The sequence below is a fragment of the Alternaria ethzedia genome, assembly GCF_023757985.1.
Source record: "Alternaria ethzedia strain BMP 0044 chromosome Unknown scaffold_3, whole genome shotgun sequence".
In the NCBI taxonomy this organism is placed as follows: Eukaryota; Fungi; Ascomycota; class Dothideomycetes; order Pleosporales; family Pleosporaceae; genus Alternaria; species Alternaria ethzedia.
In genome coordinates this window covers 1,367,027-1,383,501 of record NW_026056196.1, presented here as the reverse complement: position 1 = coordinate 1,383,501, position 16,475 = coordinate 1,367,027, and the positions used below count along the sequence as shown (strand labels likewise).

At 53.7% G+C, this 16,475-nt stretch overlaps 3 protein-coding genes across 3 annotated transcripts; 1 reads left to right on the top strand and 2 right to left on the bottom strand.

Moving 5' to 3' along the window:
- Nucleotides 1-1,728: 1,728 nt before the first annotated feature.
- J4E87_001950 (uncharacterized protein) lies at nt 1,729-7,903 on the bottom strand (the record flags this gene model as incomplete). The annotated part of the gene is made up of 3 exons (XM_049373590.1): nt 1,729-1,997; nt 2,061-2,631; nt 3,089-7,903. 3 exons carry the CDS (start codon nt 7,901-7,903, stop codon nt 1,729-1,731), a joined length of 5,655 nt encoding a protein of 1,884 aa, XP_049236960.1.
- Nucleotides 7,904-8,257: 354 nt separating this feature from the next.
- Nucleotides 8,258-8,864, top strand: UBC13 (Ubiquitin-conjugating enzyme 13; the record flags this gene model as incomplete). The annotated part of the gene is made up of 4 exons (XM_049373589.1): nt 8,258-8,310; nt 8,368-8,460; nt 8,500-8,639; nt 8,689-8,864. 4 exons carry the CDS (start codon nt 8,258-8,260, stop codon nt 8,862-8,864), a joined length of 462 nt encoding a protein of 153 aa, XP_049236959.1.
- Nucleotides 8,865-16,130: 7,266 nt separating this feature from the next.
- Nucleotides 16,131-16,421, bottom strand: J4E87_001948 (uncharacterized protein; the record flags this gene model as incomplete). The annotated part of the gene is made up of 2 exons (XM_049373588.1): nt 16,131-16,241; nt 16,302-16,421. 2 exons carry the CDS (start codon nt 16,419-16,421, stop codon nt 16,131-16,133), a joined length of 231 nt encoding a protein of 76 aa, XP_049236958.1.
- Nucleotides 16,422-16,475: the final 54 nt, after the last annotated feature.

Below are 16,475 nucleotides of genomic sequence, written 5' to 3'. Positions count from 1 at the left end.
TCTTCATCGACATCGTCATCCAATGGCGCTAGCGGCGTCATACCAGAGGGCTGATAGAAAGCCTCATGCTGAGACACAAAGGAAGAGTACTCCTCCGGTGGCACATTTAGATCTGTTCCTGGGAGTAGGAGGTCTACTATTCGGGGAGATTGGCCTGACGAAAGGCTTGAGTCTGTATTCGTATTGTTCCGTGCAGTAGTCGTACTTTCGGCTCCAATAATGCCAAATGGCTCGAAAAGACCTGGCGCATATGACTCCACTGGTGATATTGACTGAGAGATGATGAATGGCGATGTCGTTGGGACAGTGAACAAGTTTCCCATAGGTGCCAAGGGAGGATGTGGAAAGGCTGCTTGTATGGGCGGACCATGCGTGAGAGGGTATGAGTGTTGGTGCGGCGAATAGTATACCCCAGGGTGGGGTGGGTTCCCGAAGGTGCATTGGTACTCTTGGAGACCGTACTGTCCCTGGAATTGCGAAGGCACAGCTGTTGATATTTGGGGGGTCGGATCTAAGCCTGTCAGATGCGGAGCAGTATGGCTGTGCAAAGACTGACCTTGATGTGAATTGACGGGCGCTTTGCTCGCAGTGTTCAACTCGTCATAGTGCTTCCATTTGTAATCTTTGGCGTACCCGCCGCATGTTATTGCACGTCTTTCGCATTGCTTGCACGTAGGCTTGCTTTCGTCACATTTCAAGCGCTTTGCCTTGCAGGAAACGCATCCTATGCAGAGGTCAGTATAGTCCCAGGTAGAAATAAGTCGAGTTACGCTTATCATGTGAGCGATAAGAGTTGACGCAGGGGAAGCATACCATTACGGCTCTTGGACTGCTTCCTCTTGGTGACGCCAGAGGTATCAGAAGCTTTGGTTGCCTTCTTCTTCGCGGAACATGATGCAGATGACACCTGCTTAGCGGGCTTGACGTCGATCGGAGCAGTCTCGGATGATCTCAGCACGGATGAGGATGACGAAACAGTGATAGCCTCAGCCATCTGCCGCGGAAGGTGCGAGCGTTCGGTCGCTGGGCGAACTTGTCGGCGGCCCGAGATATCATATGCAAAACAACAATTGACTAGCTACGCAGAAGCGAGAAGAATCACCGGAGGTTTGGTAGATAAGCAGGAAGGCAGCGGTATCTAAAGTGGAGAAGAAGCTGGGGAGATGCACGGCTAGTCATTAGCGCCTTACCTATCGGGTTCGCGAATCACGCGTGGGGTCCGGTTGCAGCATCTTTCTTCACTCTGCGCAATCGCGTATTTTCTTCTTCAAGGTCTTGTGCTCAGTGATATGCGGCGGTAGCTACTCGAGTCCAGTGTACTGTGCGACGGCTGACAGTTCGTATTAGCCGTTGACTGGGATCGTGGTGCAGGCCCCCTCATCGACGCTATCCGCATCCGGAACCCTTGCAGCCGGCCGTGAACCGCTCCACGAACGGCTCAGCCCTGTTTCGGGAGCGACGCAAAGCCGTGGGAGATCCCGTGGAGCATGTATCAGGAACATACTCGCTTTGGGAACTCTACGTCAGTGAGTCTAGACCAGGCCTACTTGGAGCTGACCTCTTTTGGTTGCACTGCGCACAGAAGACACAAGCAGTAAGAGGCTAAGCTTTTTCGTATCTCTATGTCGTCCTTCACAAGACGGGGATATGTCGTGTAGTTCTCAAGCGACATGTAGTGCCCCGGCGTCTTCACACTCTTCCGTCACCATCTGAGCCCACAGCCAGACTCTATTGATCTGGTAGCGAGGATTCTACCTCTCCTTTGTCCTCGATCTTGTAAGTGACATCGTCGATGGTGACCTCCTTCTTGCCATCTTTCATGGCTTTGATAAGACCAGGAGCTGTAGCAGCAACAGCAATCCCGGTAGCCGTGCCCGCAGCGATGCCATTGACAAGTATAGCGCCAGCGCCTCCCACTGCTGCGCTTTGGAGAACAGCAAAGGTACTCCCAGCTGCGACACTGCCAATGCCGGCCTGTGCACCGGCTGCGGCAGATCCTATGAGACATGTCAGTCAATCACACAGCATATGGTTCCTGGTCGACATTTGAGGGAATTTACCAGCTGCAACACCCGCGGCCGTGAAGCCCACCATATGCAGAGCACCATGTGCGGCCGCGATACCGAGAGGAGCAGCGACAACACAAGCGATAATGCCTGCAGTCTCTCCTGGATGCTCTTCAACCCACTGCTTGGTGTGCTCTGCGGCTATACCGATCTGCTTTCCAGCCTCTTGACCAAAGGCGTCCACATGTTTCCATGCTTCTTCTAGAGCAGGCCCGATCTGTTCCGCTGCGTCGTGTCCAAATGCTTCGACATGCCCGTACGTCTCTTTAGCAGCATCGCCAATCCGCTTTCCAGCTTCTTGTCCAAACTCATCGAGACCCTTGCAAGCTTCTTCCGCAGCACCACCGAGGTGCTTGCCAGCTTCCTGACCAAAAGCGTCGAGATTTTCACCAGCGTCATTCGCGGCTCCGCCGATTTGCTTCCCTGCTTCCTGGCCAAATTGATCAAGGTTCTTGCCAGCCTCATCCGCAGCGCCACTGATCTGCTTCCCGGCTTCTTGACCAAAGCCGTCCATTGCCTTCCAGGCGTCGTTGAAGAAAGACATGATAACCGATTGACCGAAGAACTGAAAGTGTATGTATTTTGCTACGATCAGTATCGAGAGGAAGCTCCTGCGAAAGCGTGAGATGAGTGAGGTCAATACGGAACAAGGTGCACGCGTGAAAGAGGAAGAAGCCGACGCGGGGCGGTATGGTGGTGAGGCAAGTCTTTTGTTGTTTGTGCGACGCAAAGGGTCGGCTTGACAAGCGCAAGGATGAGGAGACGCATGCATGCAGTCGTGCGATTGGATGAACCGGACAGGTGGGTGCATATTAACTCCCTGCCATATGTGAAACTACAAATAGCAAAGTACAGCTACGATTACATCGACAGAATGTACATGTGACGTCATAAAAGAGCCGCGCAACATGCAAACGCCAAAACAGTAAAGACGCCTAGAAAACCAAACACTACAAAAGCCGAAAAGGGTATCTCCTCTCGTAGTCCTACAGTCAATAGTAGCTCAACCCCGAAGCCCTCACCTTCTTCTTCCCTTTCTTCTTCTTAGCCGGCGTAGGACTAACCACATTACTGCGCCCACCCAACCTCTCCTTCCTCTTCTCCTCCCCACCATTCATACCCGCCATCTTACTCGCACCGCCCGTCATGAAATCACCATAGGCGCTTTCAGCATACAGAGCAGGCGTCGTAGTGCCGCTGGGTAACCACTCGCTGCCTTCTTCCCATGCGATACCAGCAGCGTTCGCCGCGCGTACGCCTTCAATGTAGGCTTCCATCCTGCTGCGCTCATCGTCGTTTTCGAGGCCACAGCCGCATCCACAGCCGACAACGCATTCACCGTCTTCCATACCAATCTCGTCGTCCATGCACTCCATGTGTGCGACGTGTCCGCATGAAGGGCAGAGATGGAAAAGACCGGAGACGCGGATCCAGCAGATACTGCAACTGTACACGGGGTCTGTTTTGGTGGGCTTGGAGGATGTAGTGGTGATATTGGTGCGCGAGCGTCCGTCACGCCATGATGAACCGGCTGAGACGGTTGATGTGCCTCGTGAGAGGCTGGGTCGGCTCGCTCTGCTGGGTGGGGGTTGTAGTCGATTCTGTCCAGGCGACGTGTCTAGGCCGGCAACGCTCTCGTCTAGCTCCTTCGTTGGGGTTGGAACGGGTATTGAAAGTTGGAGATACTGCTCTGTTGGAATGAGTGTGTTGAAAGACGGTAGACCCTCTTCTGATATACCGCCAGATATCGTTCCAGGTTGGAACTCCATTGCTTCGGGGTTAAATGAGAAGTGGTGAGGTGATGCGCCCGGTGTGCGCTTCATCTGCGATGTGGTAGGTGTTGGAGGAACCAGCGTTGATGAAGCTCGAGATAGATGTCTCGAGGTCTTTTCATCGCCGCTTTCGTCGGCGGATGTCTTTAGTGCGAGCGATACTGAGCCATGTTTGAGGCCGGTACGAGGAGCTTCAGCTGGGAAGTATGACACAAGGCCATTGAACTTCAGCACTTCGGCCCGTATGCTGATCAAACCCCAGCGGCTCAGCATCTCAGCATACTGCTCGCGCCAAGCCCGATGTAACCAGTCTTTACTTGTGTCTAGCAGTGGTCTACTGAAACATGCCTCATCATCGAACTGATCTTGATTCTTGAGCGTGACCTTGATGCCTCCTCTGTTACTGACACCATCTTTAGGTTTGTCAGACGGGCCACTTTCTTTTGAGTTCGCTAGTCTGTCGCCACCGTCATCCTCGACTCTCTCGTAGTCTGAATCTGAATCCTCTATGTAGTTGACATTGACTTGCTCTGACTGTCCGAAGCTTGCTCGCTTGCCGTGCTTTGAGCGTGAGGTTGAGAGATTGTTTTGATCATGGGAGTCGCTTCCATAGAATGTGGTTGTGCCCCAAGTAACACCACTGGTGGGTGCTGAAGTTGAGAGATCGTCCATGCGTGACCTCACTGGAGGTGAAGAGGACATTGCGTTTGCAAAAGGACGCGACAATGCGGCAACAGCACTTGCGAAATTCGCAGCGGAGCTTTTTTTATGCGCCGTGTGACTTTGCTCTGGCGATGTTCCGTATGGTGTGTGATTAGCCGTCTGCGCACTCCTCATTGTAGACGCCCTGGACAAGGCGGGAGGCGTGTTACCAGTAGAGTATGGCGTAACAGATTCGGAGCTGACATGGTCGCTACCCCACGGGCCATTTGAGCTTCCATGACTGCCGTACGTATCGAAATTCTTGGCCAGTCTTTGCCAAGCAAACTCGTTGGCCGGCGTTGCAAAACGCGATTGCGATGGCGTAGATGGAACAGAAATTGTAGGCTGGAACAAACTCCACGCAGCATCCACTGAAGGGAAGTAGTCCAATGAAAACGCTGGTGCTTCCATGGACATAGGCAGCTGGGATTGTCGCATCTTGGCCATGGCTGAAGTGACACCTTCGCGAGCAGCCGGTTCTGCAAAGATACACGACAGCATAGCAAGCATCTGGGTATCTGCTAGGCGTTCGAAGTGGTCGAACAGTGATGGTATCAACCACGTGACGACAATGTGATGTCCCCATTTCACGCGAGCTTTGAGCTTAGGATTGGCCACGGGATCTGCCTCGTCGAATTGTAGGTCCAGCCCACTATCCTTGCGTTTGATTCTCCTAAGAGCTCTTCGGGCGAGTACAAGAACTTGGTCCCTCCGGTACTTTTGAGGTAATATTTCCAAGGGCACCTCATTACTCAATATCAGTTTGCAAAGGATCCAGATATCCGCGAGATCATCATAGCCGTACTTCTGAGCTACTTCAGAATTGTGCTCGCAAATCACTGGTCCAGGTCCAAAAATCTTATATTCCTCAGCGAGTTCACGTTTACTGGGTACCAGATCATCTGTGGCAGAAAATAGTATTGACACCGTCGACTTGGGCTTAGCCGCCTGCTTTCCTCCGCCAGTCGAAGAGGGTATTGAGTTTCGCGACTGGAAGCGGGATGCCGATTTTTGCCAAGCCAGCGGTGGCTGGAAGTTGCCTATATGTGAATTTCCTGCATGGTGGGAGTCGGACGAGGAAGATAGGGTGGAGGATGTTTCCCATGATCCAACGGAGGAGGATGGCGACGACGCGCCATCGGAGGCTCCCGGATGACGATTCGTAAAGCGGCCGAACGAATCGAAGATGTCATTCTTCGAAACACCCTGTCGGAGGTTCCTGGTAATTTGGAATCTGAAGGTATCTGCGCCAGGCATAGATTTTGCTACGGGTATCCTTGCGACTACAAGGGACCCATCTACCGAGAACCGTGCAGTACACTGAACCGGCAGCGGTATGTTGGCATTAGTATGGGATGACTGCATGACGTCATCAGTGAACTCGCCCTCTTGGTCTTCATCCTCACTAGAGCTTTCGCCAGGCAGTGGTCCAAGGTCTGCGAGAGCGTCATCATCTCCGGCTAGGTCTAGGCTGTCGTCCAAAGCCCGTTCACCCAACGCATACGAAAGGACTGCTTCCAGGCCCTCTCGCTGCTGGTCTGCGCAGGTTTCCGCAATACGGTGCATGTTGTTCGTCAATTCGTCTTGGGTTTCTTTGCTAATCGCCGCTGTCGTTCTCTCAAACTCAATGTGCAAAGGAGTCGATATCCTGCTAAGAACGGAGCCCGATTCTTCCCTTTTGATTGCCCTCGGGTAGGAAACTGGGAAGTTGATTGTGAAGCGAAGAAACACTAATCTGGGTTCGTTTGTGACTGCATCCCAATCACCCCATGGACCGCTGAAGGAGACCTTGATGCGTCGTCGGGGAATATCGATTTCTTCAAAAGCAAGCTTCTTGTACTTTTGGCCTACCAAAGCAATCTCTGCACCAAGGTCGTTCTGCTCCTGAAATGGCTGCTTCTTATTACGGTCATGATGGTTGGTGGGACCATGGTGGTCATTGATATCGTTGTGGCGGTCACTCCCGAATTTGATGCCATTAATCCACTTCATGTGATTGACTACACGTGGATCATGTCGCCGAATCGGGCGAGCCGTCATGGTTTCTCGTGGAATTGTCTCATGTTGAATCCGAGGATGTGTTCGGTCATGGTGGCGCGGAGCGTAAGCGTCTTCTTTCAGTGAGTAGTTCTGGAGGAGAGTGGAAAGGTTGCCTTTGCGTTGTCGGCGAGGTGGGCCGAACTCGTCCTGAGTGGTTGTGCTTGTGGTAGTAGGAATAGGCCCATCGCGATATGAAACATACGTTGCACCTTTTCGCGTCCTGCTGGGCTGTTCGACAAGTGGTTCGCCTTTACGGTGGCCGACCCACGCTTCCAAATCTTCCGAAGAAAGACGGTGAAGTATGAGTTGCCTGTCAGTGCCATAAGAAACCAACTGAAAGTCCCGGTTGTCGAACCCGTCCTCGGTAGAGCCACGCGTGCGCCAGAGGAACTCGCGAACTTGGGAATCAGGGGCGTGCTTGGGAAAGTTCGTAGCAGATGTATTGGTGAAGGTTGAAGGATCGCTACCATCAACGTGTTTGTACAGCCAAAGAGAGGAGTTGCCACGTTGCGGCATGGCGAGGATACCGTGTGGAAAGGGCGTGTGTCGCGCTCGCCACACAGGATAATCAGTGCGAATAACGCGGCGAGGAACAGTAATGTTGTCTTTTAAGCCTACGTTGTTCCAGAGTTTAATCGTCGCGTCGAGTGAGCAGGTCATGATCTTGTTCGCGTCGTTGCGATTCCAGTCAATGCCGTAAATCTTGGTCGTGTGCGCGGTGATGGTAGAAAGAGGATTGGCTCCATGACGAGTGTCCCAGATGTGAAGGTATTTGTCGTGAGCACTTGCGATAATCTTGTCGTTTTGGCGGTTCCACTTGACTTGGGTCGCTCCTGCGGTATAGTCGGCAAGCTTCAGCGGCGCCTTTTGGCTGCGAAGATCATGGACGAAGACGAAGCTGTCGACACCACACGTTGCCAAGAGGTCTGGATGATGTGCAGAGAAGTTGATGTCTGTTATAGCTCGGTCATGCGCGCGTAGTGTATACTCGATAGGCGCTTTGTTGTTGTTGTAAGGCATAGAGAGATTGTACACAAGCGCAAGCTGGTTTCGGGTCGACGCGATCCACTCGGCGCGTGCCGCGAAGGGAGACCATTGCACATCTGCGACATCCCATGAAGACTGGTTTGGTATGATGAGGGGTTGAGACCACAAGTTATCCAGATCTATGATGCGAAGGCCATTCTTGCTGGCGAGTACCACGTCGCGTCCTGCTGGGCTTATGCTCGCGGCGCCGATGTCCTCGTCTACATCTATCAAGACATCGTCGTCGAATGTTGGCGATTTGAATGCCGACGATGGCCCACCCCCTGTGGCCGCCATCTTGGGCGTTGGCAAACTTGGCCGCGATGGATGAGGGTGAGAGTGTTGGTGTTGGTGATAGCCCTGGCCCCTTGGCGCGCCTCCCCAGCGATGGAGATGCCGGCGGTTGGGCTAGGCCTCGTTTGGCAACGTCGGTGGCATGCCCGACCGATTACGCAAGGTCAAACATCCAGCCCGGGAGGTTTAGCGCAGTGGCTCTTACTGCGAAGGCGCGGCATCTTCTTCTCTTACCTGGAGGAATAAACTTACTTCCTCCAACTAGGCTTCAACGACTGTCGCACTCCGTACTCGTGAAGCATATCTTTCGCGATCGCCCCTCCTCTACCTGACGAGTCCTGCCCCGCCTTCTCAATCATGTCGCTGCCCAAGCGAATCATCAAGGAAACCGAGCGCCTGGTCAACGAGCCGTGAGCATGTCCGCTATAAGAGTCTCCGTAGATTTACTAATACAGTCACCTGTGCAGTGTGCAAGGCATCAGCGCGACACCTCACGACGACAATCTCCGGTACTTTGATGTCACCATCGACGGCCCCAGCCAATCTCCTTATGAGGGTATGTTTGCACATGCAGCAATCTTCGAGTCGTGGCTTACAAGTCTCGTAGGAGGCGTATTCAAGCTCGAACTGTTCCTCCCTGATGACTACCCCATGACGCCGCCCAAGGTTCGCTTCCTCACCAAGATCTACCACCCCAACATCGACCGTCTAGGGCGCATCTGCCTCGACGTCCTCAAGAGTAGATGGAACCCGACCTTGCAAAGGGACGACCTGGCTGACATATTTAGGCAACTGGTCGCCCGCGCTCCAGATCCGCACCATCCTCCTCTCGATCCAGGCTCTCTTGGGCGCGCCCAACCCTGACGACCCTCTCGCGAACGACGTTGCGCAGGCATGGAAGGAGAACCAGGCACAAGCCATCCAGACCGCCCAGGAATGGACCCAGCAGTATGCGAAGCCATGAGCGTCGAAATAGCCAAGACCACGTGTACTATGCGGTTAGCACAGGCAAGATCATGGTGTTGCCTCCAGAGGACACAATCTGAGATAGCAGAGGAGGGTTCTCCTGTGGCTGTTCCCCGGCGATTGTGGATCGAGTTAGCCTAGTCTTTATAGCGGACTGGCTTTCCGATACTGCCCATTTCCTTTGTACGATACTGGCCATTGATTGCCTTGCAAGCCTGGCGTTGGATGGACGATTGGAGGCACATGACCCTATTGGCAGAGTAGAAATTCTGGTAGCTCTGTTTGCCGAACCCTGACCAGGACGAATAACATGAAAATGAATAACGACTCCAATACCCAAATCCTGTTCGCTTCCATTGTTGACTGAATGTGTCTGATGCTGATCATGTCTCTCTTATCAAGCTAACAGCACGCATCTACTGCGTTCGTTGTAGTGTGCCCTATGTTGAAGATATCTTCTTCCTTTCCAGACTTGCATAATATGAACTCCGCATGTTTGCACGTGTGGTTCTGTGTGTCTCGGGGCTGTCGTACACGCTTGCGTGGGAAGGCTTCCAAGTTCGAAGTGGATGGCGGGGGTGCTCGCCAACGCTACTCCCTCCTTGTGGCGGCCCAGCTTGAGGCGCCGGACCCTCTGCCACCACACCCAAAAATACTCGGAAATCATTTGTCCTGCTGTCGACGATACCCACCTTCTTAGCAGTTTCGCCTTAGGCATACGCAGCTTTTCGACTGCGCAGTGTGCGTCTTGCTGCCACGACCCTTTCTCAGGCAGATATTACCTTGTCGACTGATAGGCTCCGCTCGTCTTCGACTCCTTCTCGACACTCCTGCGCGATGGAGAGTAGAACAGGGCGATGTCGTCCAGCTTCGCGAAGGCATTTGGGGGTGTCTTGGCTGCCATGAAGTGGCCGTCCTGGTCGCGGCAGACCGCACAAATTCATCCCCACCCTCCTTACCGCCACCATCCCCCGTCAACGAAACGTACAACGACCGCATAACTCGCAAGCCTCTCCGAAAGAGCCGCCCTTCTCGTGATAGATACATCCGGTCGTACATGGTGCAGCATATACCGCAGTCGCTGCCAGGGAGCTCCGCGATGCTCTCCGAAGGGGCACGGAGGAGCTTCTAATGCAGAACGACTCACACCGCAGACGATGCGATGGGCTTCACAAACACCAAGCCGACGGTTCGGGCGGCTGTACAGGATGGGCCGGCTTATCAAGTACCTGCAGCACTTGGGCGCCTCTGATACTTTCGCGGGTCAGCCTCTAGCATCGAGAGCTCAGGCGGAGCTCCGCGACAGTCAACCGCAGCCTCAGATCGCGACCACTTTGCACCCCCTCTGCCATGCCGACACTTATATGGATACGCGCTTACGGCTGAAAGTTACTGCAAGCTCACACAGCATGCATCCTTCATTCGGGAGAAGCAGAGCCTGCACTACTTCGCCGGGCACCTCCGAAGCCACGGACAAGATCGCGACGTGCATACCACGCAACGCCTAAAGAATCTTCGATACGCCCCGGGGGCTTGATACTGCATTGCGACTGCCGATAAGCTGACCGGCAGCAACCTCACAACTGACATGCGACGCCGACTGCCCCTCTTCTACTTTGGTCGCTGATGAACGGCAACGCCTCTGTTCACACCGACCGTTGTGAAGACCTTCGATTCTACGACACGATACGGACGCTGCGCCCATCCGCAAGCGCCTGACCCCGCCGCCACCCTACGCCGCTCGATCCCATTCACTCACGATGCCTGAACACCAAGTCGTACTGATCGAACAAAGGTAGAGGCTAGCGTTCTGCCTCTCTCTCACAAACGTGGATCTCGCGTCGGCGAGTTTGCCGTCGAAACGGCGAGAAAAACGTCAACAAGAGCAGTGCGCCATGCATCAATGGCAAGATGGGAAACGCGAGGATGTCGTGAGGAACGATGCATTCTCTGGCTCCAGAGTGGTCAAAGAGCAGATGATGCTCTATCCGACCGGTCTCTACTGGGTTTCGCCATCGCTCAAGCTGGTGTCATGATTGCTACCTTCTTCAGGCTGACGACAATAAGCGACGAAACTCGGCGGTTGCTGCGGCGCAATACGACGACGATCGGAGGCTCGAACGAAGCGATTGCCGGCGACTAGCATATACCATGTAGTCGATGTCGAAAATGGACAACACGGCTGAACAAAGAAACCTGGAGATGGAGTTCTGGCATGATGCGCGCCTGAAGGGCCACAACTTTCGCGGACCCTATCAGAGAGCGCATGCGTTCGATCAGTCAAGCGGAAGGACGCGTCAAGGCCCTCGTGCTTGGGGCATTTGTGCATTCCGACAGCGACAGGAAGTTCGGCAGCTGGACACACCGCTGGCATGTCTCGACCCGGCCTAAACCTTCACAACTTGGCAAACTTTCGGCTCCTTTGTATATGGATATACACCGCCATCTTCTTCTTGTGGCAAGGCTACGGTGGCGGCCGTGGTACCATGGTCAGCGCTGACCGCGTGGCAAACATCGACAGCTCATTTCGCCGACGTGTCCTACGGACGACCTTGTCATCATTCGAAGGTGTCATCAAGCTTGCTGTCGACAAAACGACTAACTGAAGACCCGGATGTGCATCTCCGCATCGTAGTCAAGAAAAGAATCAAGAATCAATGACTCGCAGCATTCCTAGACAGGATTGAGTGTTGGAGCTGATCGACCACATGGTAGCGAGTCTCAGAGATGTTCCTCGTTTTTCGATTGATCAGACCGGTTCAGGTTGACCTCCAACTTGGTCGCGCGAGTCCTATATCAATCCCGGTCTGACCGGCGTTCGTCGTGGCCAGGAGAGTCTGCGATGCCGGAATACCGTTGCAACACAGACCAAGACTACAACGGCATGAATTCAACTCCGATGCGACATAGGACCACAAACATGTTATGACCAACTCTTTGGCGCAAAAAGAAGTATGGACCGGAGTCGTAGCCGGCCGCAACCTAGACTTTCAGTTAAGGATTGAGTACCCTCATTCGACAGCGAGGATGGTCAAGAAGCGGAGCGCTCGTGTGCGCAATGTTTTGACTTGGCTACTTCACTGCAGAGCCTCGACAATGGCGTCTACTGTCTGGAATGTCCGTTACCGAGCGTCAGACTGTCATCATTACCCTTAAGTCGCCGGTTGCGGGGAAGGACTAGCTAAGACCTCACATCAACTCTTTGCGCCAGACGGCTTGACAAAGATATGTCGGCAGTGATGTGCTGTGGCCCTCGTCCCACGCTTCGCCGTAGCAGATTTGGGGTGCACTGTGGCCCGACACCTACAGCATGGACTAGAGCAGCTCGAGACACTGCCATAGTGAACGTGAGGGTTCTACGCATGCGGTTCATGAACCTGTCTTGACGCTCTCGCGTGTTTAGCAGGTGTATCGAAAGACATGTTCGTCTCCTTCAATCTGTTGATCCGTTGCTGCGATGCAGTTGGCATACCATCAGACAACTAAGACGGCTCGGACCAAGCGTCGAGGGAAGACACTCAGTACTCGAGCCAGTCATCATGCCAGACTTCGCGGATTCGAAAGGCCGAGGTAAGGTAATAGTACCTCGTGTAGGTTGCCAGTACTTTGCCCTTGTCGCCAGGACATTTCATCCTTCATACTGAAGAGTTTCGGTTCGCTTGCGTTTGCGTCAAGCGCCGTTGTTCAAGTAAGAGAAGGTTGCTACGCGAAGTGGGTAAGAGGCGCGACAAGAGGTTCCCTACCCATGGTAAGCGGTCAGGAGACTCGAAGCCTCCGCTCATACCTCTTACCACTCATTTGTACCGTTGCCCTTCTGGTCTTGAAGTCTTCGTTCCTCGACGCCTGGAGATGTCCTTCGATCGTTTCTCTTTCTGGCCTAAGAATGTTGCCAGTACATCAGCCTCCCAGCTCCAGCGCTCGCAGCGCCTTTATACCCCCGGTCGTACGATGAGCATGCTCGATGGTTGTATGTTCCCCGGTCCTTGGCGTCTCGGTCTTGCCCTCAGCCAGCGTGTGAGCGATGCAGACTCCTACTGTGTCGCTGCGATAGCCCCATAGCCATCTGCTACAACGGCCGTTGGCGCATCGCCGCAGATGTCTCGGGAGGTGGTTTCCGAGATCGGTCGTACGGTGTCCTGCTTCGTGGCTTCTCAATCCGTTCGAGGTGTGGTAGCGTACGGCTGGAGCGCGCATTGTGCGGAAGGAGCGCCTGACTTTTCTCAAGTCTTCGAGGAAGGGCCAGGGGTCAGGCCGTGCATGTCGAGCATCTGCTGTCACAACACTGTCAGTCTTCGTAAGCCTACGTCTTCATCAAAGTCCTCAACCCTGGGAATACGAGTTGAGTGCAGGCCCTTCCGAAGGCGCTCCGAGGCCCAAAGGTAACAGTCTCTCCTGCCTTACCTGGAGTGGGTGTGAATGTCCCTTGTCTTCCTCAGTCTCTGCCCTTGTCTGCCCCCAATCACCGCTAGAACGGCGTTGTACGCCCCTTGCTCCACTTGGAGACTCCCGCGGAGTGCGTTGTGGCGAATGCGGCCTTCCGGTAGCCTTGAGAAAGGAGCTCTTCGCACGGATGGTCATGTGCATTTGCTCCGTCTTTTGGCAATACTGTCCCACACCCCTGGTTGGAGCATGTGTATTGCAGTCGTCGTGTCTGAGAGGTGCGAACGAGGCCGCCAGGTGACGAGAGATACATATGATCGCGGGGATCTCGTTCGAGGGGTCATCGCCGCCGTCGCGAGCAGGGAGCATTGCAGGCTATCCAATAGTTCCCTGAAGGCTTGCGAGAGTCAGCGAAGGCTCGCGAGCTGAGCGCTTGACCATCGTGTGCCGTACCGAGTGGTGTTGAAAACTTGCCGCTGCGCCGGATGTCTACGATGGGCGCAGGCTGTATGAGCGATACCTCTGCTGCGACGAGGGTGTTGAGTACCGTTTACGCTTGCCTGCTCTACGTCACGAGGCTGCTCGAGGTGGTTGCCGGCTTGGTGGGTGTCTTGCTGGATGCTGCCCGGCGCTGCCGCCGCCCCGGAGGTCCGCAAGAGAGGCAGATTGAACATCTGCAATGCCGCTTCTATTTGCAGGCGCTGGATGCTAGATCTCCCCCGAGCAATAGTATGTCGCTCGAGTGCGCAAAGGTGGCGTGGTGGTGGTGTTGCTGCCGTCGAGGGGAGGCAGTATCAAGCCAAACTTGCGCCAAGGCTCACCACCGAGCCATATGAGACGCAGCACCACAACAAGCTGCACTGAGGGCGATTGGGATAGAACTCTCGTGGAATCGAGGTCCAATTCAGCTCAACGTTGGCGCAGGGTGATCTGGTCAAGGAGATGGGAGGGAGTCAAGCTTGTGGTCACGGAGAGGAGTCTCAAGCGGCAGAGCAGCCACCCCAACAAAGTCGAACATCAGACGAAGCATTACAATGCAGACCTGGTGCTCCCCGTCGCCTAGAGGTCCCCTGCAACCCTGTCGTCGCCCCGCCTTAGCGAATCGCCCACGTCGCCGCCCCAGAATCCAAAATGCCATTGGACCCACCCAATCTGAGGTTCTTGGGGTATATATATCAATTAAAACCTCTATCTTCCATCAAATCACACCGGGCGACCGTTCTCGGTATACAAAACGAACTGGCCCAGCGGTCTAGGATCTGGTTAAGGTACGTCCTGTGTTTCCTTGATCACATTGAGGTTCGGCAATTCGACAACGTGCGGTGGGTCGATCCCCCATGGGATCGGCTGGGTATTGGAGTTGGGCATCAGGTACGTCCTTGTTATTTCTTTTTGCCATTTGTTTTTTTTTTGTTCCCCCGCATAGTATATTATCCTATGTGCTCCAACCTCTTTTTGCCAGTTCTTCTGACTTAGAAATGTATGGTGGGTCGAGAGTTCACGCTGATTATAGGTATATTTGTTGCTGATTTGTCTCTTTTTGCCCTTTTTTGCGAGCTCTGTCACAACGCTCTCGCTTTAGTACACCGCTACAACCTTGACACGGCTATCCCTGGCAGCTAGAAGAGCTTTCTCGGGCTTCAGACGCACATCTTCTTGCTCATACTTTGCTCATAAGCATAGCGAGCTTCCTTGCTATCTACGAAAGAGTTTGCGCTGTTGTGGTGGGCTTTTACAGCTCATTTTACGGTATCGCGCACTCCCAACAACGCGTCCGCTACTCCCACTATTATGCGGCAAGCTGGCACAGCTGCTGTAATATCGTGAGAAGCAGAGGAGACTTGTCTGCGATGCACTGCGCGTAGGGATGCGACAGCATAGTGCGTTGACTGCAAAAGCCGCTCATTGAGTTCATGGGACACTCCCGCGGCGCGCGAGAGCTCCTGTTATCCCGATTGCCATCATCAACATCCGACAAAGCCTCCACTAGAGGGCGGAGAGAAGCGATATAGTATTCGCGAGCTTTGGTGCAAGAGGCAAGGATTTCAGGATTAAGATGAGCTTCGATATGGCTCGAAAAAACCTCTGTACATCTGGTGTTGTAGTCTATGGAAACAATATCAAGTCTGGGGGCTGGATGCGCGGCGTAAAACAAATGCACCTCCCTCTAGAAAAGCGGCTTGTTCGATGACACGATACATGCGAGCACCATAGATGAGCTGCCGTCTCCAAAGGCAAATCATATCTGGGTAAGTAGTTGTAGAAAAGCGCAGCAACGTACTTAGTATTCTTAGACAATCGCAAAGATCACATGCAATACAACAAAGTCATGCTAGACTAAGCTTCAAGACAAACTAATTACGTGAAGAAAGAAGGGGTATATTGCATAGCGCGTCCAACAAACCAAAATACTACTACTCAACAAATCCCAAGTCTTGAATCACCCCTTGCTACCTCCACCGCGCATCATACGACTCCAGCGCTTGAAGCGCATGCGCGGAAAAAACCCTGTGTCCCTCATCTCCTCGCCTTCCCCACGCGACGTCAGCTCCTCTCTCCCGCGGCCAATGATCACTCCCGCAGTCGGACCGATTCACACACCCATCATGCACATGCAAGCCCCATGCGCGCCGGGACGCGCAAACCAAGTCCACTACATTGCGAAGCGCCATGTGCGGACTGAAAGCGATGATGCGCTCCTCGTCATTGAGGTCGAAATGAGGGAGCTGATGTGGTACCGTGGTGATTAAGGTTTTCGGGGAAAACATTCTTGCGTTCTGGCGGTCTGATAGCGTGGTGGTAGTGCTGGTGGCGTCTTCTCCGTCATCACATGTCGAATTGTCTTCTAATCAGGACAACAATACAGTAGGAGAGGGGGGGCGGTTCAAGCCCGACGGCTTTTGCGACAGTACTTTTCTGTGAAGTCGGTTTCGAGGATGGCGTGTTCTGGGCTGGAGGGCGTGGGTGGTGAGAGATGGGCACATGTTTCTGGCATCTGTGTGTTGTTAGTCTTCGCCATTCTGCGTCCCTCCTCCACGGACTTGAGGAGACCTACCGAGCAAGCTGAATCCGAGCGCGGTCGAGCTTGCATGTGTGCTTGTGCTTCGAGGGCGCGCATTTCGTATGTATATGTTATGCGGAGGAGGTCGTGGATTGTGAGGTGTGTGGTCGACATATTGAGGTTCGTTTGTTGATGGGATGGTGTCGCTCTTTGTCTCTTTCTTGCAAG